Source organism: Haemaphysalis longicornis, unplaced genomic scaffold (genome assembly GCF_048455015.1).
Source record: "Haemaphysalis longicornis isolate Haplotype H1 unplaced genomic scaffold, Haemaphysalis longicornis Haplotype H1 scaffold_3, whole genome shotgun sequence".
Lineage (NCBI taxonomy): Eukaryota > Metazoa > Arthropoda > Arachnida > Ixodida > Ixodidae > Haemaphysalis > Haemaphysalis longicornis.
Window position 1 is genome coordinate 131,235,915 of NW_027526335.1, and position 27,011 is coordinate 131,262,925.

Here is a 27,011-nt window from a genome sequence, read left to right on the forward strand (position 1 = left end):
CCTGCGTCAAAAACAAACCCGTCCCTCATCGCCCTGCAGAGAAAATGTAGCGGGCAGCCCTGTAAAAAACAAGCTTCAGTGATACATGAGGCTTCAATTTTTCTAGCAAGAACAGTATATATAGTACCAACCGTTTATACGATGATTTCAAGTTCTGTGCGTACTTTTTTATGCTTTGAATGAAGAAGCCTCAAGACTTAAAAATATAACATTTTAGATTTGTAGCAGAAAGGTAAAAATCGTTCGTGTTGATTACAAGAATGAGGCACGCTTGCCGACGTTCTGAAATAATTTAGTGATTAGCTAAGACAACGCAATCAAGTGATTAGCTAACATAAGACACGACTTTGTTTTGTCACAAGTTTTTTTTTTTTTTTTTTTTTTTGTCACAAGATGCTTTGTCGCAAGTTTGCAGCCATTCCTCAACTCGACGCGCCTATGTTGCGCCACGGATCCTTATAATTGGTGCCGCCGACAGTCGCACGCCGGTCGGATTGGTCAAGGGTCCGTGGAATGCGCCCACATAAGCGCCATTTCTGTGACAAAATTACCAGAAGTCAACGTACCTCTGTTGCTACATGTACATCAACATCGTGCAAAAGCCGCAACCTGAAGAACCCCTCCCACATATCTTCCGGCCGAAAACTTCCAGCTTAATTCCTCTGTGGAAGGCATGGGTCAAAACATGCAATGTGGCGACAAGGATAAAAAAAAGCGTAACGTGTATACTAGTGAAATGCGGGACAAACGAGAAACGTCAGCAGTCCGATATCTGCTTTCTGGCGTCAGTCACTGCATGCGCCTCAAGGGAGGACATTGTAACATTGTAAGGGTTGCAGGCGCCAGCGACGCTGCAAAGTCGAACGCGTGGGAAGCGGCGGTTCCCTGAAAGGCGCATGAAGGATTTTATGGCAGCCATCCTGTCAACAGCAGGCGGCCTTTGGATCATGCCGCCTGCGTGGAGACGAATTATCTTGAGCCTCAGCTGGGCTGTGACGTTGTTTTGAACGGAGTTTTGCGAAGCACAGTACGAGCGTGGGAAAGCGTGGGTCGGACGTGGCGGCGGTTGCTTCGGGGGCCGCCTGCGCTCAGTCTATGTGTCTTCTGGCTCTTGGAAAAAATGTCAGCTGCCGGTAATCGCTCGTCCCATAGCGCTTGCTAGTTTTACCCGTACATCTGTAGAGTGCGGTTTGCTAAAAATGGGTCCCGCACCAATGAATCCAGCAAAAGCGAAAGTGAAAAAATATCTCTCCCATGACACCTTAGGAAACCGCGCGAAAACGTGGACGAAGAGAAGGCGAAGACAGACGTGTCTGTTTGCCTTCTCTCCGTCCACGTTTTCGCGCGGTTTCCCAAGGTGTCATGTGTACCCAGCTAGCTCAACGTTTGCTTTAGTCATCTCTTCCAAGTACTGCTTATGGGAGAACGGAAGGGGGAGGGGGAAGATAGGAGACAGGAGGGAACGGTGGCCTTTGATGGCGAATCACGTGTTTTGTATATTCCCGACCCGTCCTCACCATGGAATGTGTTTTCACTCTCCGGATCGTCACTAAACCCCTCTCCCCTAGCATGACAGCGCACCATCCTCAACTGCGGCAGAGAGAGGGAACAATCACGTGGTTTACGCTGTCGATAGCTGGTCACCTATACCAGGGGTTATTGCTGTCTTCTCAGCGGACTGACGGAGATCGTGCGGCAACGGTAAGCAAGCTTATCAGCAATATTTTCTCATTTCTAGCTAAAATGTGTACAAATGCCGGACAGATTTTGTAGCATATTTGCAAATGAGGCCTTCCACGCGTTATCTTGAGGCTCTTGGGGTGTAACTGAGCAGTCAGTACCTATGTAGGTTGTAGTTGAACACATTCCAGTAATGCAGTGCAGACTTACGGCGAAACACAGTTTCTTCATATTCATCATGAAAACCAGCACAAGGAACACAAGGACAAAAGAAAAGGGGACGACGGCACAGCGCTGACAGTTTCGTCTTACTCCTTTTTTGTTGATGGCAAGTACGCGTGGCTTTTCAAACAAAGACAACCGAGTTCACGGTGCAAAATCTAATGGCATCGGTCGCTTTTACTGAATGGGGTTGGGGCAGGAGCGCATTCTCGTTGTTCGGCCGAACTTACACAGTCTGTGATGTTTGCTCGCAGATGTTCACCAACTCCCCTGCGGCGCTGTGGGGGCACCAGCTAGTCGGCGACAGCATGCTGACGAGGCTGGCGGTGCAAACTTCAGGCTTGCCTCGTCGCGCAATAGGTGAGACTGGTGGCAGCTCTATCACTCGGCTACAAAGCTGAGCTGCTAATAGAGAGTTTAGCATAGCGGCTCCCGTACGCTACGCTAAGTTTAGCGGGTCCCGACTGCGCATGCGCGCGCGGGGCGAGGTGCGGAACGAATGTGCGCATTCCTTCCGCGGAGCGGGAGCCCATGCCTTGCTGAGACTGCGACGAATTTGTTCGGGTGAAGGGGGATCTCTTTGCCCTCTCCGCGCGCGCATGCGCAGTAGGGTCCCGCTACCCGCTAAACCTAGCGTAGCGTACGGGAGCCGCTATGCTAAAAATCTCTAATAAGTGTGTAAGCTTTGCGTGTTGCTGACCGCCTGAATTTTCTTTCGCACCCAGAGAGCCCAACGCTTGTACCGGGTTGCCGTGCGCGGAGGCTGATTAGTTGCCTGAGAAACCTCCGCCACATGGAGCCCAGGGTCGTCCTGATGATCGGCACCAACGACCTGCGCCTGGTATGCACAACAGATGCAATTCTGCCTCTGAGCTAAGGGTATGCTCAGAATTTCTGCATCAACACTGCCATTTTCATTCTTTTTTTCACAGGCCAGAACCATGGACGACGCGTACCAATTGATTGCGGATTTGGAGGTCGTATTGGCGCTGTTACTCGGACGCGGATGTGGTGTTGTCGTCATGACGCTGCCGCCGGTGGCCCGCGCTGCGCGGTCCAGCTCCCACTGGCGAATTCTGAATGCCGTGAACGCGTGGATCCTCGGGCTGACTATGGGTACTATGTCTCTCTTTACGACAGTTTGCGGCAGAGAATAACCTGTTCGTTGCGCTACTTTCACGCAGACGGAGTTGTTGCTGTTGAAATCCATCGCCTCTTTGTGCTGGGCAGACGTCGTGTCCGCTATTGCCTGTACGAGCGGTAAGCTGTCCCGGCTACATTGGTTGTAGTGTAATCAACACTGACACATTTACAGGCGGATGGGGTCGGACCGGCGGCTGGACATGGTGCACTGGAACGAAGAGGCGATGGGTCGTGTGACAATGGTGCTGAGGGACGTGATCGGCGCCTGAACACACCCTCCTCCTCTTCTCAGCAAAAAAAAGAAAAACGGATAAGTATCAGCTGCACTGCTTTCAAAAGAACTCGATTATTTCGCAATCTGTTCATACGTAATTTCACACCGACCATACATTTAGGACTCAATTTCCGTTGCAAAAGCACGTAGACTCGAAATTTGTTTGTTTATTTTATCCTTTACCTAGTGATTTTTTTTCAATTTCACTTCTATATCCTTTTTCCCCTTCAGGTATGCATAAACTTCCTTAGTACGTAGAAAACATATTTTTATAGCTGAACTAAGTGTCGTGACCGCCATTTCACCATTTCGTTTTGCTGGCCGCATCCGGCATGATTATTTCAAGCGTAGTTATAAATAATCAAAATTAGTCCCGAGAACACCCCATTGTATTGACGAAACATTCCCGTGATATTTTATAACGCGCGTTTTGCTATTGCACTAGCATCACTGCCCCATTGCAGGTTAGCTTGGCTCTTCTTATAGATCATTTGTTTTTGCTCATAGCGTGCACATATCTCACCCATTCTTTTTTTCCTTTTTTACAGCGGAGTTCGGCCACGGCGAACTCCCACCGGGAAGCAAGGGTGGGTTGAAAAGCAATTTCCTGCGATCTCCTGCGCTTGCCTGTGGGAGCTGAAGCCGCTGAGCGACGTATATGCTGAAGCTGATATGGTCTTCGCACTTCGCCCCCCCCCCCCCTCCCCCTCTCATACCACCAGCTGCAATATTTATGTTGGAAGCTAAATAAATATTTCCTCTGACTCGGCGTGCTATGCTCAGTTTCATCCGGTGTAAAGCCGTGATTGCAGTGCAAAGCATGTGGGCTGAAAGGTTCTACGAAATGTTGACTGCCGCAGTGAGATGTTGGTTATATTTTCGAGGCGATCACGTGGGATGCCACAAAGACATGTGATGTCGGAAAAAAAATTTCGAACAGTAGCACCAGGATAAATTCAACAGCGCACCTGTCGCATCCTTTGACCGGACAAAATGCTTTCGGCATCTTTTGACCTCTATCTTGAACATGCATGATGAATTACGTTTGGTGCCGGAAGGCAAGAATAGAAGACAGGCCATCTGATACTTGCGCATATGGCGCAGTCTATTATATTTGCAGTATTATGTATGTATACGATAAAAAAAAACTTTTGTGCCAGACTTAGCTTGCAACCCATACTAGGGTCCAAAGGTGTTCTGATTCCGGCTAAAGTTGCCATGACATCAACACAGAGGACATTATTGCACAGCGGGAAAGACGAGGATAGAAGGAAATATGCACGGCCCATGCCGACGATTTAGCGGCGGTTCATTGAGAAAAACCACCTGAAATATATCAAGAGACGCCGATAATTTTCACAGTATCTCTTTCTTCATTCCTTTACACCGAGCTTTCTTTCTGCTCTTTTAGTAATGTGCGCTGGCAATCTTGGCGACATACGTATTGCTCATTCGTCCAACGTTTCACCCCAACAACAGTGAAACGTTTAGTTGATTATTTTGTTTTATTTGTGCTACGCGCGTGTACAGAGCAAAAGCTCTTCAGCGCGATTTCGGAAGCCGAGCGCCGAGCAACTCGCGGCGAGAAAGAAGGCAGGGCCAATCCAGCAACCGTGCACAGCGGCGAACAGAATCGGTTGGTCATGGTTCAGGTTCGGACAAAAGGAGCGTCTCCCCTCGCAAATCGCAGGCGGAGGGGAGGGGACGCCGGTACGGGGAACATCGCGCCCGGAAAGCCTGTGCCGGTATTTTCGTCCGCCACGGGTGGGTGGCGTAGTCTGGTGGCAAACTCTGAACTAATTCCAACATGGCGGGTGTGGGACCGCCACCTTAAGCCAGAGGGACGGTTGTAAAACCAAGTGGCCCGACGCGCTTCTGATAACGGGGTAGCAAGGGGCTGTCAACTGTGCTTGGACGGCGGCCGATTTGGGGCGGTGGTTCTGCCTTTGTTGGCCTGTGCGCACAGTAAGGAAGTGCGAAGATGTTTCGTTGGGAATGCGACGCCGCGGGGTCCGCGCGTCCCATATGGTTTCTGCCGAGGACCGCCTGTCAATGGCGGGGAGTCTCGAGGGCGCGCTGCGTTCGTTAAGGGTCACCCCGGGTTTGTGGTGGCGGTCCAACTTTGGACAAGGCGTTATACGTGTAAAATGCGGGCGTGGGAACGGGCAACACAGGCCGCGTGCGTAAAAGCTTGCCCCAGGCGCTTGCACGTGTTTTCGCGGGGTTCTCAGTGTGGGTTGTACTCATTTTGGTCGCCTTTGATCTTCTCTTTTTTTGTCTTGAGACAGAGAGAGAGAGAGAGAGAGAGAGAGAGAGAGAGAGAGAGAGAGAGTGGCCAGGGGTTCAGTGTTACTGGAGGCGTTGCCAGCCGCAGTTGGTGCCCGGATTTGGCAATACGACCAATGAGAGCGCCCGGAGATGCTGCTTGGCCTGTATATCGGGGGTGGAGACTAAATGACCAATTAAAATCACGAGACACGAGATCTCGGTGGTCGAATCCTCAAGGTTTAATGTGCTATGCACGGCAGGCGTATTGCCGGGCTAGCCAGGTTCGGCTAGGGAGGATCTCACCACTTGGGTAGTCTTAGGTCAGGGTCCGTCGCTGACGGGGGTGCCGCGCGTGCACAAAGTTGTAGCTGACAAAGACTATGTCTATCCTCAGTCTGTAAATATTCTGTATATGTCTTCCGTGTAAATATACAGTTTGAAAAAACCCTTCATCAACCACCGTCGTCGTGTCATCAGTGCCGCAACCATCACGCACCAACGCAGATCATCATCAACAACAACGAACCTACATTTATTGACATATACTGAGGGAAAGAAAGTGAAACGACGGATATTTCATGAGGTAGAAGAGGTTGTACAATCATGGGCAAAAGTTTGCGGACCACAGAACTGCCACTTGCGGGGAATTCCTCTTCAGCGTTGCAGCACGGGCATGCGTCGGGGTGGTTTCAAGCTGTACCGAAGACACGCGCATTTGATTCTGGCTTCCACGCGGGAGCGATATCCCCCCAATATGCTGCTGTCGTGGTCCGCAAACTTTTGCTTATGCCCGTATGTGCACACAGACAGATGCATTTTTATTGATTGATTGATTGATTGATTGATTGATTGATTGATTGATTGATTGATTGTCGGGTTTAACGAGCCGACGCAACGCAGGCGATGAGGTGCGCCGTAGTGGAGGGCTCCGGATTAATTTTGACCCCCTGGGGATCTTTAACGTGCGCCGAAATCACGCATGACATTCTACGACCAGAAGATGGTCTGCAAGGCTTGAAGATTAGCCATGTATCCATTCACCACTATGGTGATTCTGGACGCCAGTTGGCCGAACGGTTGTATTCCGTGATGCAGCTTCGGGTTGATTGATTTATTGATTGATTGATATTGATTGAGTGAGTGAGTGAGTGATTGATTGATTGATTGATTGATTGATTGATTGATTGATTGAAAGACTGACGGGCCGACTGATCTATTGGCTGACCGACTGACTGATTGATTGTTTGATCAATAGAATGATAATGTTATCCGTTGTGCGCCGGGGTAATGGCGTGTCATTTCACCACAGGTCCTGAGCCGCACCCCACCATCTGCGGATCATTGTCGCACGCTTCGAAGCGTACGGCTAGCTTGCAGGGGGGGCAGCGGCCTCAAGACACGTGCGTTCCGTAGCGGAAACGGCGTGAGGCGAGAAGGCCCTGACCGAATATAAACCACGTGGCCTACTTCTTCAGAGCGCCGCGCAGTATGAAAAGCACGAAGAAAAAGAAAGCAGGGGCCGAAGAAAACGACTGCTCGCACGACAAACTTCCTCCTCAGCGATCCGGCGGTGGTCCGCGCCTCTTCGGGAGCAATGCTCGGGCCTAATATAGTAAACACTCGGGGCAGGTCCTATAAACACGCGAACACGGCGGGTTCGTGAAAAATGCATGTCACCGAAGTGTGTGACGGAAGTGTGCCAGATACATATCACCGAAGCGGCGTTGCAAAACCAACCTAACCCTCGGAAAAACCCTGCTCCCGCACTGGCAACTATACCAAGATTCCGGCTATACATCGTATACGGCTACCCCCTCTATACCAACGTTACTCTCTATACAGCCCACAAAGTCGTGATGCCCGACCGGGGTGGCTTTTCTTTCAACAAACGTTCATTCATGCAATGGCGTACAGTGTCACGCCGAAAGTGGCAGGCCGTGGTGACACATTGTCCGTACATTTGTCACGATAACGCAAAAAAATAGGCTCCATTTTATTTTATTTATTATTATTTTTCTTTTCATACTGACCCGGTGTTGACGTACCCGCATACCTTCAGCCCTCGTCATCCTCGATTTACCAGCCATGGATAGACCGCGGGCTGCCCGAAGATGAACCTCTCGGTCCGGAGGAGCAATACATGAGTTGCGTCCCTATTTAGACAGTCCAGGACAGATAATCGAGACAAGATAAGGAAGCTACCGGCAGACACATGTGTTAATTTTGATGTTGTACAACGCGTAACAGTTAAATTAGGAAATAAACCCTTAAAAAAGAACTCATTTTGGCACCTGTTTAATAAAATAGAGCAAAATACCGTTCCCCTGAAAGGCGGGCGGTGTTAATTGCATTTTGATAGCACAATTTCTGTTTTCAGTTATGTACACAGGGCCACGACAGAAGACAACTCGCTCGGAGGGCCTGACGAAGGAAAAAAGTATCTCCTGCCAATATGCGCTTTGTATACACAAAGACGAATGTCAGCAAGGGAGGTACGTGGCACAGGTGAGTCGATGTAGCTTGAAGAGTAATTCAGGGAAGGAAGTCATCGAGGCTTTTTGCGTGCCAGCCTACAAGGAAGGTCGTTCGAGCGCTCGAGTCATCTGCCTATCGCGCCGGCGCGACCGCAGGACTAAAATAGCTTCCGCGCGCCGCTAAACACGCCTACCGTATACGATTGAAAGATACAGAGAAGGTGTGAGCAGCCGACAGATGTCTTATCAAGTCACCTCGATACCACGTACGCAGCAACAGAATGGCAGGTAGGAGGAGCACGACAGTCATTTAAAAGGCAGCATTTTAAGGAAACGAGGAACTCGTCTTGCGTACAAGAGTGACGCTAGAGCAGCGTTGCTGACATCATCACTTCTGAGTGAAAGAACGCGATCAATCGATCAGCCATCGCGATCGATCGATCAGGCACCGCGATCAATCGATCAGCCATCGGGCGCAGGTGGTATTTTAAACGTCGGTTTCACCGACTACACTATGCAGGTTATGCGGATCAACTTCTTCAACATCACCACACTCGTTATCATCGTCAGCACATCCATTTGGCGTAGCAAGATAAACAGACACCTTAGCTCGGCTGGCATCTCCAGACCAAGTAAAGGATCGTTATTTCCGTCTCTCTCAAATGACGTAAGGATTTGCGAATTAGGTTCCGTCCTAAACCTTCGACGCACTTTCACGACAGCACATACTCAAGCTTTCGATGGCTGCCTGTCGTTGGTTCCTTTCTAATCCCTTCACCAAATGCACCGTTTCCTTCATTGGCCACCACCTCCCCACCTTCGTGCGGTGAGTGGCCCTGGTGTGGATATCTGACCATGCCGGCATTCTGGCTAACGAATACACCCACAGGTACACGCGGAATGCTGGCGGAGAGCCCACCCCTATAGAACCCCTTAGGATAGGCCCTTTGGAACCGCTTCTTCTTTACTCGCGGCTTTCCCGGCGGGAATCCCCCCCCTCCCCCCCCCCCCCCCCCACACACACACATTGAAATTATCTACCACACTAAACTTTTTTGCCCCCTTTACGCCCAAAATTATAATATGCAGCCGCTATCTGGGATCCCCACCAAAAGTACCTTGTTCAGGCATTGGAAGCAGTGCAAAATCGTGCAGTCAGGTTTGCATTTTCAGATTATTCATCTTTTACGAGCGTAACCCAGCTAAAACAGCGTGCTTCTCTTCCACTTCTAAGTCACCGCCGAAAGCTTGCCCGACTAGCACTCTTTCATAAATATTATTACACACTGTCACCTAACGAATACGTCATACGTCGCGCAAGTTTTTCTAGCCGAAGCAAAAACACTTTCCAAGTATCGTATACGCGGCCAAAAACCGTTACATTTGCACACTCTGTTTTCATTCGCACAGCCAAAGACTGGAACGATCTCCCGCAGGAACTGGCGCAGATTAGAGATACAGTACAGTTCAGGCAATCGCTGTTAAAAATGCCAGCCGATTGACTTCGCTTAGTTTGCGTGCATTTCTTTCTCCCCGATAGCACGTTTTCGATTATCTGCATGTCCTTAAAAATTGCTTTGATCCTTCTTATGGCATCTTCAACTTCTTCTTAATTGCTTTTGCTCTTTATTTTTCTCCTTGTGACCCGCCTACCTACTTTTTAAATCAATTGCTCGTCAAGTTCGTTCATGTCTCGCGTGATTTTTCACCTGTGAATTTTTTATTCTGTGTGTATGCCATAAACTTTTTACCACTCCTTCCGCCTTTTTTTGTCCACTTGTGACCCGCCCTCCCCTACAGTTTTTCAAATCAATTGTTTGTCAAATGCTTTGTTAATATCTCGCGTGGTTTTTTTTTTTTGCCAGTGATTTTTCTTTTGAGCTCACCCCTCATGTAATGCCTGTCGTCCAGGCCTTTGAGGTACTAAAATAAAAATACATAAATAAAAAAGGGGGTAAAAATCTTGTCCCATGGCGCACACATTTAAAAGGTGTTTTGGCTAAAAAGGGGTGCGAGGATGAAAAAAGGGCGCGCTTGTGGACACGCCAAAATGAGGGTGTGTGCAGCGATGCGTCGCGTGAAAACGTGGATCGGCTGAACGCGAAGCATGACATACAGACACATGCAACACGCACCATTGAGCAAGAAAACCGACGGGATTCATGGGGAGAGCGAGTGCGTACGTACTTAGAAATATACCTGCTCTTCTTGCTTTAACAGCCAGCAGATGAAAGCCCTCTGATAGAGTCGGTGGGGTTCGCGAGTCGGTACTCGCGAAAGTCAGATATTGTTGCGCTAAGTTTGGAATTATGCATTTTAATGTGAGCGGGAATCCCCCCGGCGGGATTCCCGCTCAGCATGTCGATTAGCAAAAACTTTGTAATCGAGAGGTAGTTATTATGTTCCATAAGTCTTCAAATTTTATTAAAACACCAGACAAATATTCCCCGCCATCTCAACGCCAACGCCCTTCAAGAAGGGTGTTCATTTTAACACCCTTTTTCCCAAAAGGGTGTAAAGCTACAAATTAGGGTGTTGGAGACTAAGAAAAACGGTGTAAAAGACCTCGAACTTTGGAGGTATTTTATACCCGTTTGCACGGGTTGACTTCAACATTTACTACAATCAGGGGGATGTTTTGTAGCTCACGATGTTTAACACAATATGAATTAGCATAATTTATCACCAGCTTCAGCTAGGTTCGGTGGCGTTAGCAAAAAAAAATACTACGAAGAAAAAGAACTGCGCCGCCTGTAAAGGGTGCACCACCGCAGATAGTGTATTATAACAGTGAAGCCAGCTTTCGCGCCTGTTCGAGTGTGAGCGCAAGGGGTGCATGCGCACCTCTTTTTATACCATTTAAAAGGCGTAGTATTTTTAAGATGCGCCGAAAAATTGGTGCAGCTGACACTAGTAATGCAAAACTGGAGAAACAGCGGAGCGGAGGGTCGGCCTAGCTTGTTTCCCTCTTGGATCCGCTGTCAGTGCGGATACGGCTAAACTTGGCCCCACCGCTCAACACTTAGCTTAGCAAGAACATCGCAAAACCGAACTAACAAAATATAGCAAAGCCTAGAAAAACCAATAAGAACCTAGGTCGACTCCATTTCCGCTGCTTTTTTTTTTTTTTTTGCAACTGAACACCTGTCTCACACATTTCAACACTTTACAGAAAACCGAGGGTGTTGCAGTCTGTCAACACCCTTTTCGCCACACAAAAAGAGTAAAGCTACAAATTAGGGTGTTGGAGCCTAAGAAAAAAAGCGTAATGACTTCCCAACACCCTTATTCCACTTACACGGCACCTTTTTTAGGCAGTAAGGATGTAAAAACGCTTAGTGTGATCGACACCAAGCCTTGCTGTGGTGGCAAATACAAAAAAAAAAAAAATCCTTTCCAACTCCTGTGAAGCGCGTTCTTCCCTGAGTCACTAATCCCGAACCCCCCGCAGTGCCCTTTCTGCGGAGACGCTTGCACACTGTGTATGACCTGTCTGAAGAACCCCTGTACGCCCCCCCCCCCCCCCCCCCCTTCACCCCCCCCCCCTTTTTTTACTCCGAACTCAGCACCCTCAGCCTCGGAGTAGCTCACCTGAATATCGGCGCCTGGTCATCTACGATAGTTCGACTTCACCGAGGCGGCCCTGGACTTAGGCTGCACCTGGACTTAGCATTTTGCTATTTCTTTCATGTTACGAATAAACGCATGTACAGTCGTCAAAACTGTTAACAACAACTGAAAACGAGGTGCCAGCGTATGCACAGAGCGGCAGCTTACGATAGCGCTCAGGCTGCTAAGCCAGTCTGTGCGCATGGGCTGAAGCACCCCCGAGTGCAGTAGGGCAGCATCGTGAGGGCCGATAATTAGGCGCCAAAGATGCGGCTGTGCCTATCGTGAGCTGCCACTCTGTGCGTAGGCAGGCACCTTGTGTTTTGTTGTTAACAGTTTTGACGACTGTACTAGCACCACCGCCAGTGACAGACATCGTGCAAGGGTCACTGCGAAAAAAGTGTTCTCCCTCTCTGTACGTGAATATCATCCCCTGAATTTCTCCGCGAAAAAAGAAAGAAAGGAAAGAGAAACTGAAAATTGGACGAAACTCTCCATTGGGAAACTGTCCCGTAGTGCGCGGCACTCCGATATTTTCTTTATCTGGTGTTTTTTTTTTTTTTTTGCTGGTTACATTTCGCCCCTATTCGACGCCGTTGTAAGTGCAGACAGCATCTTATTCTCTGCATCTGTTTTCTTTTTGAGCAATCGCTTGAGAGCGCTGCATTAGGTCGACCAAGTTTTCAAAATATTTTGAGCGCCAACTGACGCGCGAGGCTCATTAGATGTGCGGCAGTCAACACAAATAAGCGTGTAGCGTGCGTAAAGAGTGCCACGCATTGAAGACGCCGAGCTCATCCAGCCCTGACGATGGGCGCTCCATGCATCAGTAGCCCTTGTGAGAAAACCGTCGGGCCTTTTAAGACAGCTCGTCGCGGTAGATGGGTCGCGCCATTCTGACGCAACGTGGCATGCGTATTCCGGTCGTCGGACCGTCATTTCTTGTGGCGTGCGTGGGTGTTGTGCGAGACCATAATTTTCAATGGTTCAAACTGCGACCGTCTCCGGGCCACGCCTTCTGGCTTTGCAATTCTACAGGAAGGAATTCGATTTAATGCCCCGACGTGCCTAGGGGAATAAACACAATCAATGTATTCGTGTTCTCTCAAAGGCAGCTTCGTTTGGGTTAGTTGGCAATTGTTGAATAAAATAGGAGGGGGAAGGGACAAAGTAGAAGCGTGCAATTCCTTTTAGTACGCAGCACTTGGGCGGCCGCTGCTGCAGTTTGGAGACGGCGTCGTAACCGAGCAAGCGAGGACAAAAAAAAAAAAAAAGCGGCGGATGAAAGTGTGGCAAAAGTGTGAGGGGGAGGGCAGTGAGAGATGCTCCTCGTCGCGTAGCTCATCCGAACCACGTGACATTTGTGCGGGAGGTTCAAACACGATTTGCAACAACATGCTCGGCGGCGGCGATGCGCTGCGAGATAACGGAGGAGTAGCGCGCCCTATCTATAGCGTGCGTTCGCTGGTCACGCGATAACTTCCCGAGACGCAGCAGCTATGCGCCATGACCAAGTAGACTGCAGCTCTCGCTGCGCACAAATTTCGCATTAGGGAGTATAGTAATCGTAAACCATTTTTTTTAAAAAGCGCGCCTCACTGAAGCGTTCGACGTCGCTACGTGACGCACAGCGGGAAAGCCAACTTTACACAAAACGATGATGATGATAAGCGCAGGCCCATCAAGCGCCTCAAGAAAAAAAATTATAGCTGTTCCACTCAACGTGAAAGCTGTCGGAAGTGCAGAGCAGTGAGTGATTCGCCATAATGGGCTGTGGCGCCGTTATTCGCTCACATGCTACCACCGATTATACGCTCTTCGCCTCCCTGTCTCACTCCTCCCTTGATGAATTAAACGGAGGTTTGTCGAACGCAATTTATATTTACCGCCTTCACAGTGCTCGCGCGCCCCGTGCCTGTAACAGCGCGAACGAGAGTTCTGTTCTTTTTTTGCTTGCTTTCATCTCGCACGTGCCGGCGCCTTACTGCGCAGTTTGGAAAGCGCCGTTTCCGGCTGGCACGTTTAACAGCGAAGCTCTTTAGCAAATCGCAGTTTTTCGTGTCCGCAGTTTAAAATACCGAGAAATTGACGAGCGCAGGCCTCGCGGCGACCGCCCGCCCGGCAGTTAACAAAACCAAGAAAATGCCGAGCGCTCGCTTGTGCGCGCTTCGCAACGACTGCCCAGCGTCTCCTGCGCACGTTGGTCAAGCCAAACATACCTACTTAGGGAGATTGGCCAAGATTGCGGCGACCACCAGGCAGTTGAAAAAACAAGAAAATGCTGAGCGCTCGTGTGCGTGCCTCGCGACCACCGCCCAGCGTACCCGGCGCACGTTGGTCGAGCCAAGCATACTCACTTAGGGAGATCGGCCAAGATTGCAAAAGACTCCTGCGTTCACTGTAATCGTGGCAACGCTTGCTCGAAGCGAGAAAGATACGTCATAGCGTACGCCCGTGCAATGATTATAACTTCCGAAAAAATAATGAAGGAAGCTCACACTTATAGCAACAATGATGGAGGAAAGGTCGTTGCGGAAGCGAAGAAGAAGCAAATCGGCTGCAATCGTGAACTTAACCTTCCTGATGGTCGTGAAGGTTGCGTACAGCTTCGCTACCTTCAAGTCGTACGCGTTGGTGTGAGCTTCCTTCATTTTTTTTTTTTTTCGCTTACTATCGTAAAAACCAACCGAACAGGCGTTCCTAACTAAATGAGCGCCGGGGCTGCGATTTTGCCTCAGATGTACCTGCAGTTTTCTTTGCGCTAAACAACGGGAAGATGTATGACAAGTGCCAGCGGTTCATGAGTTCCGAACGGTTATGGCTATATAATAAACTGCTTGTTTTTCGAAGCATCTGTGTTACGCACCTATACGGTACGCCGTGGGCCTCTACTTGGGTTCCTAGTCTCGCTGAACCGCCTGGTTCCGGCAGTCGCTTGACATCGAACAGGGCGACAGCGAGCGAGCTACGACGACAAGGCGAGCCCCTAAAATGCTCTGCACTTAAAAATGCTTCCTGTATAGTCTGAATCGATCCTGCGTCCCTCGCGTTATGTAGCCGACGCTCTGTCCGATTGAGCCAATCCGGCACGGTCAAAAGCTGTTTAGACTGACTCAGCTTGCATAGAAACGTCTCTTCGTTTTAACCGTCTTTCTATTAAAATAGGGCTTTGATTTTTTTTTTATTTTTTTATTCTAATGTTTACGAGATACTACATTCCCCCTACACGGAATTCAAATTATCATTACGCTGTACCCTAGAACCAGCTAAGAACTCTTTTCGTACGCTAATGATTGGCCTGTTCCTGATTGTGTATGCGTCACTCATAGTCAAACACCACCACCACCATCATCATCATCATCATCCTCATCATTATTTGTAGGCGCACTAGCACGCTGCACATGTAAGTTGCGCGTGTAAGAGATCTCATTCAAGCTGCATGGCATTGCATGGTGTAGTGCAATGGCCTATGTACGTACTGCGCACGTAAAAGTTACGTTTATAGTACATACCTCTTCCGTCAGATATAGACATATGTACGAAATGCGGACGTTAAGGTTGCGTTTAAAGTACGTATACCTGTACCGCCACTGAGATAAGCTCCGTCGGCTACGAGAAAGGGTTTATTTTTTACTGTAAGTGCATGCCGGAAGCGCCTCAGCACATAGATTGAGTATGAGACAGACACAGAAAATAAACGGGAGAAAGGGGTGCAGAATGTCGAAAGAGAGAACAAGCCAGGCATCGCGCGGGCACATGGCCTACTTGCTGGAGCGAAACTGTCTGTCCGCCTGCGGCGGCCGACGTTCTTAAAACGCCTTGCAACGGCCCACTTTACACCTGACGTTGCTCTGGCGTCCTCGCTCTATTTCATTTGTTTACGGCATCATCCGGCACGCGTTCCCGAAAACAGTACAATCACTTGACAAACGCGCAACTCGTAAATAGCGGAATGTGTGCAGCAGCGGAGGTTCATTTCGTGTAAATTCCTGCCGTGCATAAAACCGCGTGGGGCGTCCGCTATTTTTGCTGCGGGCATTCTCAGCAAAACAACAACAACAACAACAACAACAACAACAACAACAACAACAACAACAACAACAACAACAACAACAACAACAACAACAACAACAACAACAATAATAATAATAATAATAATAATAAAAATAATAATAATAATAATAATGAACTTCTGAGGCATACATTTTCAAAGACTGTACAACCCCTTTAAAAGTACATGACTACCTTATCGAGTTACCACTGCTGATAGTGAGGCTACTCATTTAAAGATAGCGCCGTGTACGCTCACGTTTTTTAAACGCTTTGGTCGCAGTAAAGGAAGCCAGGTAACCACAAAAAGATATCCAGAGCTAGGAACATAAAGACCATCTAATTCAGGGGAAGGGCTCCATCATCCATCCATGATGATGGATGGATGAGTTTGTAAGCTCTGGGGCAAGCACCTATGTGCAACCCCCCCACTCTATCTGACAACGGTTAGGGCACCATACATATTTCAATTTCAAAAGAACCGTTTCTTCTCTTCTCTCGCACAAAAAGATACGGCCGAAACGGGAAAAGGAATTACTTCAGCGGAAGTAACTTTCTTTAACGAAAGAAATTTCGAAGGCCATCTTAGCCAGTCTATGTACGAATAGCGCCTTAGAGACACGGTCCCCTGGCACGAAACGGATTCCCGGTAGTGCGCTTTTAATTATACCGCAGCGGCAGCGCGTTTGTTTTCCGACGAGGAAAACAACTTTCCTATACTCCTTGACATATGAGCAACTGCACGTTCCAGAATGCGCCGCAAATCAGCGTACACAGCCATGCGGGCGTGCTAGCGGCTTACACGCCTCGAACACAGCTTATGTTTTCCGCCATTCGCGTCATTACACGACAAAAAAAAAAAAAAAAAAAACATCAGGCAGACTTATCCTTTCGAATCTGTAATGAGCACGGTTTCCCACTGGACGGACCCAGCCCGAATATCCTCGTTGAAATGCCAATTTTCCCTTTGCAACCATTCCGTCAGCTTCCACCTTTATTTTTACGGCGTGTATACGGTTGCAAAGGTGCCACCCTCTCCCACTCCTGGAGATCGTGTCAGCTCCGCACGCGTGATATGACGTCACGACACTGAAGGTCACATGACCACTGGCGCCGGCTACGGCTTACTGGATATGCGGAAAGACCGGTAACTAATGCCATCGCTTCAATTATCGTGTGAGGTGTGCGTGGATATGTGCATGTTTGCGCACGCCATGCGCGTCTGCAGCACCACGTTTTTTTTTTTGTTTGTTTTCCACAAATAACTTTCAGTATACGTGACGTTTGTGCCTTTTCCTCATCCTTGTTTTCCCGCTTATTTATTTAATTGCTTCAAACACGTCAAACCAAAATTAACTGCCCCGTCATTCCCTACTCTTACAATATGAACCTGTGGTCTCCTGCATTTGCTAATGCAGCAAGGAAAAAAAAAAGAAGGCGGATGAAACATACGTGACAATCGACGTAACGCGAAGCTTTCAATTACGTTTACACCACCATCAATGTCAGAGTTCTGAACTGCGCAACGAAGTTCAAGTAGCACCGTTTCAAAGACTGCACGGGCGTGACAGCAAAACTGCATGGGTGGAGACAAAAGTGCGTGCGGAATTTTTGCTCGCTCGTCATTCTGGAGTGGCCTCCGCGATCGGCTACCGGCGGCGCGCCGTTGCTGATCGCGGAGGCCACGATTCTGGACGCGTAGTTCTCACGACGCACGTCGTCTTTAATTGGCGCCACGCGTTGTTGCTTTAACTCACATCTTCGAGCCAGTATACCCATTTACGGTCTGCGTGACGTATACACTCCTTTCGGACCTGGCAGTCCTATAGACGCTGCGAGAAAGTTTCTGGGCAATGTTGCTCGCGCGTGTTCACGCGCTCTTCGGACGCATTGGCGGCAGCGGGGAAACGCGGCAGCGAGGAAGACCAGCGCGCATTTTGGTGGTTTTGTGAGCAACCCAAAGTAGTGGTTCCAGGGGAAATGAAAAGGGAAGGAAGTGCATGGGAATATTATTGAGCTCTGCAGGGAGCAGTTGCATACAACCCAGTGCGGGGGAGGGGAGTAGAGGGGGAACGAACGGATAGAACAGATAGAACGAATAGAACGGATAGAACAGATAGAACGGATAGAACAGATATAGAGAAAGAGAGAAGAAAGAATAAAAGATGGGGCTAAGTCGGGATGCTCTTTCAAGACACCGGAGCAGCAAGCGAGGAGGAGCCGTCGGGCACGAGCGGCGCATTCGGCCAGGGAACAGCAGCACGAGCAGCGTACCCTCAAAAAGCCGCGAGCGAGGCGAATGAAGCTTCGCTTTAATAGTTTTGAGCAGTTCGTTGCTGCTAGTCTGCGTCTGCTTTCGCAATGAGATTCCATGGGTTAAAAAAAGGAAGGAAACACGCAGCTGCTCCTGAGCAATTCATGGGAATTCCAGAATGACAAATCGAGGAGACCTCCAGTTGCAAGCGGAGCAGACTACGCGTTCCCGCCAGTACAGTTGCTAGGCGAAATGGCTCGGCCGAAAAGTGTCAGAACGCATTCACAACAACCATACACGCGTTGCAAAAAAAAAAAAAAAATAGAAACGTTTCTTGGCCGAAGAACGTTACGGGAAGCGGCGTGCCGGCCACAACGCCGCAGCTGTCGCGGAAACTCGCGTGTCACATCCCGTGAAAGGGCCCATCAAATTTTACGTATGCGTACACGATGCGCCATGAACAGCCCTGGGTGAATGCGAGACGCTGCTTCTGCCAGTCCACCCTGTTCTCGAGGACGTCTACGCCTACTCCGTAGCAATTTGCCCGATGAGGAAGCCTTTTGCGACGCCTTAATGGGCGCTTTCAGCACGAGGAGGAAACCCTTCGAGCGGTAGCGCACGCGCTGGCTTCATGAGAAGAGAAATCAACAAGCGCGCAAACGACCCAATAACTCACCCGATTCCTTCCAGGGTGTCGAACCGGAACCGGAACCGAACCGAAAACCGGAACCGAACCCGAATTTTTGCCCGGAACCGGAACTGAACCGGAACCGTATTTTTTTCGCCATTTTGGAACTGAACCCGAACCGGAACGAATTGAAGGAACCGTTCCGAACCGGTTCCGGGGCCTCAAAACTGTGATTTCTAGTTTTCCATCCCGGTACCCTACCTTGCACCCGAAGATATTTTTACCATTCGCCAGACGGCACCACGCAATATTTTGCGTAGTCTGCAGTTCCCAAGGCCCATAAGGTTCTCATCTTATTATTACCCTAAATTTAATGTAAAGTCTTTATACACTATTAGTTTGCTTTAGGTACTGCCCATCTCCCCAAATTGTCTTTTTGCATTTACAATAACTTAAGTTAGAACGCATATTCCGTGGCAACATATCATGGGGTACGTATTCTTTATGGTTTCTATCTGCAGTGTGTTTAAAATCGTGTGAAGTTTTCATGTTGTTAATTCGAATGCATCCGTGTCCGCTTGCTAAGGCCTTCAGGGACACCATTAACAATAAACCCGTATCTTCCATTTATTTTAGTTTGAGTGGGCACTTATATAAAAACAGCGCTGAGACACAAACATTCACAGTTCTCTACGTCACCATCACTTTTTCTTGTACAGTGCCGTTGTGTCCTTTGGTTACTGCCCTAGGAGAACATGAGAATTGAAAAAAAAAATGGGGCCTTCTCATTTTCACTTTTAAAGTAAATGCGATGCATGGATTTAAGTCGATTAACGCGGATTAGCGGGTAGACTAGGGTGGTTTAGTGAGATGAGTGAATGAACTAATGTGAATTAGTGGGACTGCGGTGTTGATTAATATGGATTAGAGGAATTAGCGAGTCAGTTAAGGCGGATTAGAGGGTTGGACCAAACATGATAGATTTGGGGTCCTTGACATTTGTAAATTTTGCAGCGTTCTCTTTCTCGACCAATCAGGAAATTTAGTTGCGCACAAAATAGCCGGAAAGTTATGTGTCGGCCACCTGAATGCTATAAAAGGCCTTTTTTATGCACGTATAACGCTCTTATGTTATTTCTCGCGTAAGATTTACATCTCGCACTGAAGTTAAAAACTAATTGCCTAATGCATGCCTTATATTCACCATAAGGTTCTCAAAAAGTGTATATATATGAGGTAAGACTGAAAAAATTGAAAAAAAAAAAAGGAACGATCAACTGGTTTGATGCGAAAGACACCCGATAGCATTCTCCGATACCTTCTCTTTCTTCGTGCTACCGTTCTTCAGCCTTCCACAGGTGTGGCATCTCAACCCCCGAACACAGCCCCTTCCAAACTGAGGAAGAGGCGCTAGCACGTGCGCTTAGCCAAAGGGCCGCCAAAAGTCTCATAACAGACTCTTATCAGGCGTGGCGAAACTTTGCCAACAGTCTATTGCATGTTGGAACACTTCGAATGAACAAGCAGAGACCACCAACGTGACCAGCCAGGATTGTATGGGCACCAGCTCATACTGGCATTGCCGGCAGACAAGATCACCAACCTCGTGGCTGGACATTTGACCCGCTTAGCCAGCGCTGACGAAGCAGAGCCCGAGCGCATGCATCCTGTATACATACCAGGAAATTAATGAGCACTATAGGCTCTCCCGTAGAACGTATTTCTTCCCGCACAAATCGCTAGCGAATAACCAGGAAAGATTATTCCGTGCACTGCGGATTAACCCCTTCCCACACATCACCAGTCTTCACTTCTTTGACGGGACACAATTCTCTCCATTTTGTCGCTTCTGTGGGGAGCCTGGGAACCTCATACACACAGTAGGTGGCTGCGACAAGTCCACCCTAAATCCACCCAACCTACACGTTTCCATAGAGATTTGGGAGAAAGCCTTGGCCAGCTCCGGCCTGGAAGATCAGTTTCTCTTGATGGAAACGACTGTCGACTCTACCCCTTGAATGAGGACGCCTCTCTGAAACTTTTCCTCGATTAGTTTAAAGTTCATTTTCCCTCTCTCTACGAGGGATAAATACTGCTGCTTGTGACTTCACTCAGCTATTATCTTTCGTAGAGCCGAACCGCTCTCACCTGTCGCTGAAGTGCCATTTAGCAAGTTCCTATCTCCGGTGGTTCCCTATCCAATGCCGTCCTCTACACGGCGTCCAATGAGTCATTAAAGCCGTTCTTTCTTTCTAACTGGTACGTTAGCCTATGAAAGATGAGCAGAAGGAAATCGCTTTAAACGCCACCAGCCACGCTTGACAGTCGGAGGTTGACGCCGACATGGGACTGTTTTCGACTTCTAGCAGTGCTAATGATTTCGTGTTAAAGCTAAAGCGCCGTTGAAACAAGGGTACATGAAAAGCGTAGCAGACCAATCAATTTATTTAAATGCAAAATTATTTGCCTCATTGTGCGAAAACAGGGGTGCATGCGCGCGTGCGTGCCTAGACATTTGGTTGAACCAAAAAATATGTGGGGCGCTCAGGCTCTCCTGCCCGCCAAAAAGACTGCCCGCTCGCCAGTAAACTACCTGCCTGCCTGGATGCCTGCCAGGCAGGCGATTCCTGCGAGGATGCGTGATTTCGGGACGAGGGACGGCCCGCCACGAGACGCCCGGGCGGGGGGGGGGGGGGGGGGGGGGGGAGGGGGGGAGGCGGCGGAGACGCAAAGTACTCTACCATAGAGACACTCCAATTAGTACTCCAGGGTACTAAAACATTTCTGCAGAAATTCAAACAATTATCTACTAATGCGTAGCATTCTTATGCCGCTTGTCCTCAGTGTGAGTTTCTACAGCCAATTTTTTTGGTTTTTATAAATCCTGTCCGACCAATTGTCTCAATTGACGCTGCTATAATTACAAATGGAATATTCGCGAAATCTTCATTATTGTGGAAATGCAGGCAGTTATACGGTTTCCCATTTTCCTTAATTGCTTAACATTTTCTTATTTAATAGTTTTTCAAAATTTCGTTCGACCAATTATTTCCATTTGCGCTATTATAACGATTACATTTGTAACTCGCGAAATCTGCCTTATTGTGGAAATGCAGGATGTTACACGGTTCGCCAGTTTCCGCAATTATTTTACATGTTTTTTATTTCTTACATTTATAAATTTTGTTCGACTAATTATCTCCATTTACCCTATATAACGATTGCAGGTGGAAATTTCCCGAAATCCTCATTATTGTGGAAATGCAGGGGTGTCACACGGTTTGCCAGTTTCGGTGATTACTTTTTTTATTTTTTAGTTTTTCAGAAATTTTGTGCGACTAGTTATCTCCATTTACGCTATTATAGCGATTGCAGGTGGAACTCCCGCGAAATCGGTATTTTTGTGGAAATGAAGGGGGTTACACGGTCCTTGCTGTGGGCAAAGAATGGTACGCATGTGGACGGACGAGTCGTCTGCTTAGTAGGACGGGGCAAGAGGCAGTCTGCAGGGAGGCTGCCCATTACCAGAAGATTCTGGCGAAGATGCACCGAGGGGGAGGCGTGAGAGGCACCCGTGTGCTGCCCACTGGTCAGGAGGCTACCTGTTTGCCGTCCAGAAGACTGTGGCGAGAACGCATTATTTGGAGACGATGTGCAACCCGTCACTTGTCGGCGAAGGGAGTGGATCACATGGCTGCACAGCGGCTACGTAGAGCCATGCGTTAGAACGCAGCCCTTAAGCACCCGCTCCTGTGGTTTCGCGTAGTCCCTCAGCGTCGGAATCGTTGTAACCGAGAGAACCAAGACGCCACCGAAGATAGAGATAGCAGGAAAACGGAGGTTGCAAGTATGACGAAAGTGTAAGGGGGAGGGCGTAATTCCGTGACCTTGCGAGACGTGCTTCACAGTGGCGACCCCTTACGAGACAACGACAGAGTATGCCGCGCGCCGTCGTGCATTAGCTGATGACGCGATCACTTCCTGAGGCACAGCATCTATGCTCCGTCGCCGAGAAGACTACAGTTCACGCTGCACTCAAATTTCGCATTAGCGAGTGTCATAATCGTCCGTCATTTTCTTCCTCAAGAAAACAACTGCGGGGTATAAAACTCCAGTGTTATGATCCAAGAATAAATTAAATTAAATTATAAAAATGAAAGAAACTAAATCAATAAAATAAACTTGCGGCCATAAAAAGCAAGGATTTCAAATTCATACAAATACGCAGTCTTATGTGTCCGAGCGAATTTTTCATTTCGCTTCAGTTAATGTTGTAATCGTGGACGTACTATAGAAAACATTTTGCAGTACATTTTACAGTTAAAGGAACTATTCAACACTTTAGATCAACGCTCTCACCCTTATCTTCGCATCTGGAAGCACTGCAAAAGTTATAGCTATTGCCAGCACAGAGGAGCAGTGCGGAATTTGCTCGTCCCAGCAGATACGCCTTCCGTTTCTGCTTCGCTTTTGTGGTTTCATTTTAATGTCGCAACTTAAGGAAAGCCGGCAAATAGCCGCTACATCGCTGTAATGACGTCATTCCAGCGGTAGAAGAACGCCTAGACTGGGGAAGAGAGAAAAATATTTCAAGCAAGTTTGAAAGTTATCTGATGGGGACATAGCAGTACTTTTTGTTTGAGGGACTTTCCGACTCCCTGATCTAAGTTCTGGATGTGTTGGTTGACTACTTTCTGCAAGGATTCAAGATTTTGAACAAAGTTGAAAAAAGTGTTGCAGGGTTGCTTATTTTTGGCCAAAACAAAACATTTGCACAAGAAAACCTACATTATGGCTTCGTTTTTCACAAGGAAACCTGACAAGAAAACAAAAACCGAACACAAAAAAAAAATTAACAGAAAAAAACGCCTGCTTTTTTTTTCTCCGAACCCGTTCGAACCCGTTTGAACCGGTTCGAACCGGTTCGAACCGGAACGGAATGGTGCGCCGGAACTGAACCCGAACCGAACCCGAAAGGCTTGAACCCGAACCCGAACCGAACCCGAAAAAATTCTGGTTCGACACCCTGATTCCTTCCCTGCTCACTCCAGTCTTGTTGTGTTTGTCCACACCACTCCCTCCACTATCCGAGCAGTGCGTGATCACAGGGCAATACGGTGGTGCGACATTTTCACCTATCACCTCTTTTGTGCGCTGCCTTATCGCTTTTAAACGTCAATAAAACAAAATGGGAAAAGCTGCGTTCATGTATGAAATAAACTTACCACACGTCACGCTTACTTAACTAAAAAAATATTGTTCTTTATTTAGCTCAAGAGTGACTCAGCCTTGCCAGGGCTGGGGAAAGCGGGTAAAGGAGGTGGGGGCGACTGCATTCTCTTGTCTATCCCCGTGGTACGATTAGAAAAGCAGAGATAGGGTGACACAGGTTATCGAAGAGTCATCAAATTCAGGAATGTCCCGACATTCATGATTCGCGTCTGAGCGCTATTCCGTGATGGATACAGACTGATATGAGTATACCGAATTGTTTAATATGATGGCCTGCTGGTGCATTCAAGCGTCGATTACACGGCACACTCGTCTCAGCAGCGTAATTAATTAGCGGGCGGCGACGTGGTTGTCATCTATGGACTGATCGATTACCATTGAACCTGAATGTTCCGACAAGCAAAAACAATAAAAACGATATCTTTTCCCCAAATACCACATTACGGGGAAACGAAGTTGGGTTGGCACAACTGATATCTCAACTTATTACTGTATACTGTTGTTCACCAATATGGACTGTGGCGAGATCATTTTTCCTGCTGCTGAAAATCCGCGTAGCTGCCCGAGATACGACGGCGTTTGCACAAATCCTGGCTCTCCTATAATGGCGGTGCCTTGGATTCTGACGGCACTCTTGTGCACGCATAACTGCCGCCGAAGGTAAGACAGGATGTCCGCATGACCACCCATGCATTTCGGTAAAAACTTCCTTTGTTGTTTTTGCTTTACGAATCATTCTTCTCGCGAGTGAGAACGCATAAAGGTAACCATGAAGGCAAAATACAAGTTTGGTTTGTTAAAGCACTGATTCGTCCCGATGACGATTATCTCAGTTTCAACGCAAACTTCAGACAATTAAGATGGATAGTATTATGAAAAACATATGGAGCAGTGGAGGCGTACTAGACAATTTCTCGATGTGTCTTGATGACGTCACAAGGACTTGTTCGTGCGATTTGTGGCCGCCGACCGAACTAACTGGTGAGAAACCGGACTGCGCGATTGCAGCAGTGCCTCTGTAGTTCCGTTTTATCGTACCACTTTAGCGCTAACGTGCAGCTAACGCACTTATAACTGTTTTTGGTATTAGCCCTACCACGTCACCACTGGCGATGTGTAGCGCGAAATCTGAAAGTTCTTCAACACCTATTAACGAATTCATTCTACAAGCATAAGAATAGACCAGACATAACAGAACACCAACACGATCAATAACGACAATATAAAAGATGGGATATGATACGGGGATGGAGCAGAAACGCCATGTTGGTGAGCCTTACTCCGCCACATCTCCAGCCATTCCCTCTTACACCATAACAACACAAGGAAACCAAGCAGAACATCAACAACACATAATCACAAACCATCAGGCGTAACAGATCTATATACTCGGTCAAGTCAGGTCACGAACAAATCATGAATAACAAGATCAACAAACCAAGATCAAAGAACCAAGAATCAAGTAAGTTCAAGAACAAGAACAAACAAGACAAGACGTCTACCAAGGATCCAAGTCGACTGTGCAGACCAGTTTTTAGAACGAAGTGTTCTTTAGGTTTAGTGTTTGTTATTTTTCTTTTAATACTTGTAGAGTTTTCTGATTTTTCGTTTCAAACAAAAAAATTTTCCTTTCATGTTCAAAAAAAAAAAAGCCCGCTGATAGTTTTTCCGTTCCCCGGCGGTGGTCGCTGATCTATCTTCTCTTCCCCATTACCCCTTCCTTTTCCTGCCCCAACCACCTTTGTACCACTACCTCAACCCATATTTCTACCCCCTACCCTTCCCCTGCGATACATATGTGGTGCAGGCTGGGAACCTCTTTCCCTCTCACAGTCACCTCACCTCACCTCGTGCGTGAATACTAACGTATCTTCATTGGGGCCGTAATGGGGTTGCGTGAGTTACCGAGGGCCAGTCCTTTCAAAATAAAGAATGCTATTAATTTCCTTCATAGTCCATTTCTTCATATCTCGCGTGGTTTTTACCAGTGATTTTTCCTTTGAGCTCACCCCTCATGTATTGCCTGTTGTCCGGGCCTTTGAGGTACTAAAATAAATAAATAAATAAATAAATAAATAAATAAATAAATAAATAAATAAATAAATAAATAAATAAATAAATAAATAAATAAATAAATAAATAAATAAATAAATAAATAAATAAATAGTGTGCCTGCTATTAAGTGGCCTGCTTAATTACCGGTGACTTGTAATAGTTCTCTATAGGACTCCCAACGGTTAACATAATCGCGACGGAATTCATGGAGGAACACCCAAGGAAACAATGCAGTGCCTTCAAAAGAACCGGCCGACGGGAGACTGAGACAACTGACCGGCTCCACAGGTCGAGGCAACTGTCAATAGAGAGTTTTAGCATTCCGCATGTTCCGTGTTTTCCGTGCGTGCGTGTTGACCGGGACTATACTGCGCGTTCGTTCCGGTAGGGTGGATTAGTTCGGCGGCCCGGCCCTCGCCATTCCCGGGCATTCGTTACGGTGGGGGGGGGGGGGGGGGGGGGGGGGGGGGGGGGGGCGTCAATCTAGTTTTCCCTTACGCAGTGTCTTCAGGGCCGTCTGACGGTTCTCCCGGTCTGTGTTAAAGCCCTTGCTAGAGTGCCGCCCGACGGAAGTCATTTTTTCAGGCTCGGAAAAAGATGGCTGTGGGTGTACAGCCTTATGGTGTTGGTACAGCAACACGGCTCCGTAAGAAGACGGTCGATAGTTTGGATGCGCCCTCCTCGCCATGGCCGCGCGCGCAGGCGCAGTCGGGGCCCGGTAAATGCGGTACGAACAGAAAGGACGGAGCACACGGAATGTAGCACACCCCAGCACAATGGGCAACGCAACGTGTCTCCCCAAATAATCGACAAGAGCTGCGCGATAGCTGTCGTCGCGCTCGCTTTACCTCAACCTTTGTCACCAAACAAGGTTTTACCGTCAACAGATTGCTGTAATTCTGTGCAGACTTGCAGATGTTTTGGCACGCGAGAACACCCAAAATATCTGCAGATGGCCACAGGATCGGCACCACACCAGCAGAGATTTATTTGTTTTTTTAAGAGCAAAAAGTCAGTCGGTGTCCTTGAGATCTGTGATTCCGATTCCTTTAGTGATTCCCTCTAGCACGCGGTCGTAAAGTGAAAGCCTCGTCGCAAGAACGCTGTGAAAATAAGAGCGGG

At 48.0% G+C, this 27,011-nt stretch overlaps 2 protein-coding genes across 2 annotated transcripts in view; both read left to right on the forward strand.

Annotated features, from left to right (window-relative positions):
• Rk (G-protein coupled receptor rickets) overlaps positions 1 to 27,011 on the forward strand; it is a 188,281-nt gene that overhangs the window by 55,473 nt on the left and 105,797 nt on the right. The window lies entirely within an intron of this gene.
• On the forward strand, positions 1,478 to 3,872 carry LOC144175088 (uncharacterized). The gene is made up of 6 exons (XM_077704148.1): positions 1,478 to 1,701; positions 2,157 to 2,262; positions 2,628 to 2,743; positions 2,835 to 3,018; positions 3,087 to 3,162; positions 3,218 to 3,872. Exons 1-6 carry the CDS (start codon positions 1,519 to 1,521, stop codon positions 3,312 to 3,314), a joined length of 762 nt encoding a protein of 253 aa, XP_077560274.1. The 5' UTR covers positions 1,478 to 1,518; the 3' UTR covers positions 3,315 to 3,872.

Excerpts from the sequence above, each read along its gene's own strand:
- LOC144175088 (XM_077704148.1), top strand. The coding sequence starts at position 1,519 with ATGGAATGTGTTTTCACTCTCCGGATCGTCACTAAACCCCTCTCCCCT. Across the intron at positions 1,702-2,156 it reads ACGGAGATCGTGCGGCAACG|ATGTTCACCAACTCCCCTGC; the intron begins GTAAGCAAGCTT and ends GTTTGCTCGCAG. Across the intron at positions 3,019-3,086 it reads GATCCTCGGGCTGACTATGG|ACGGAGTTGTTGCTGTTGAA; the intron begins GTACTATGTCTC and ends ACTTTCACGCAG.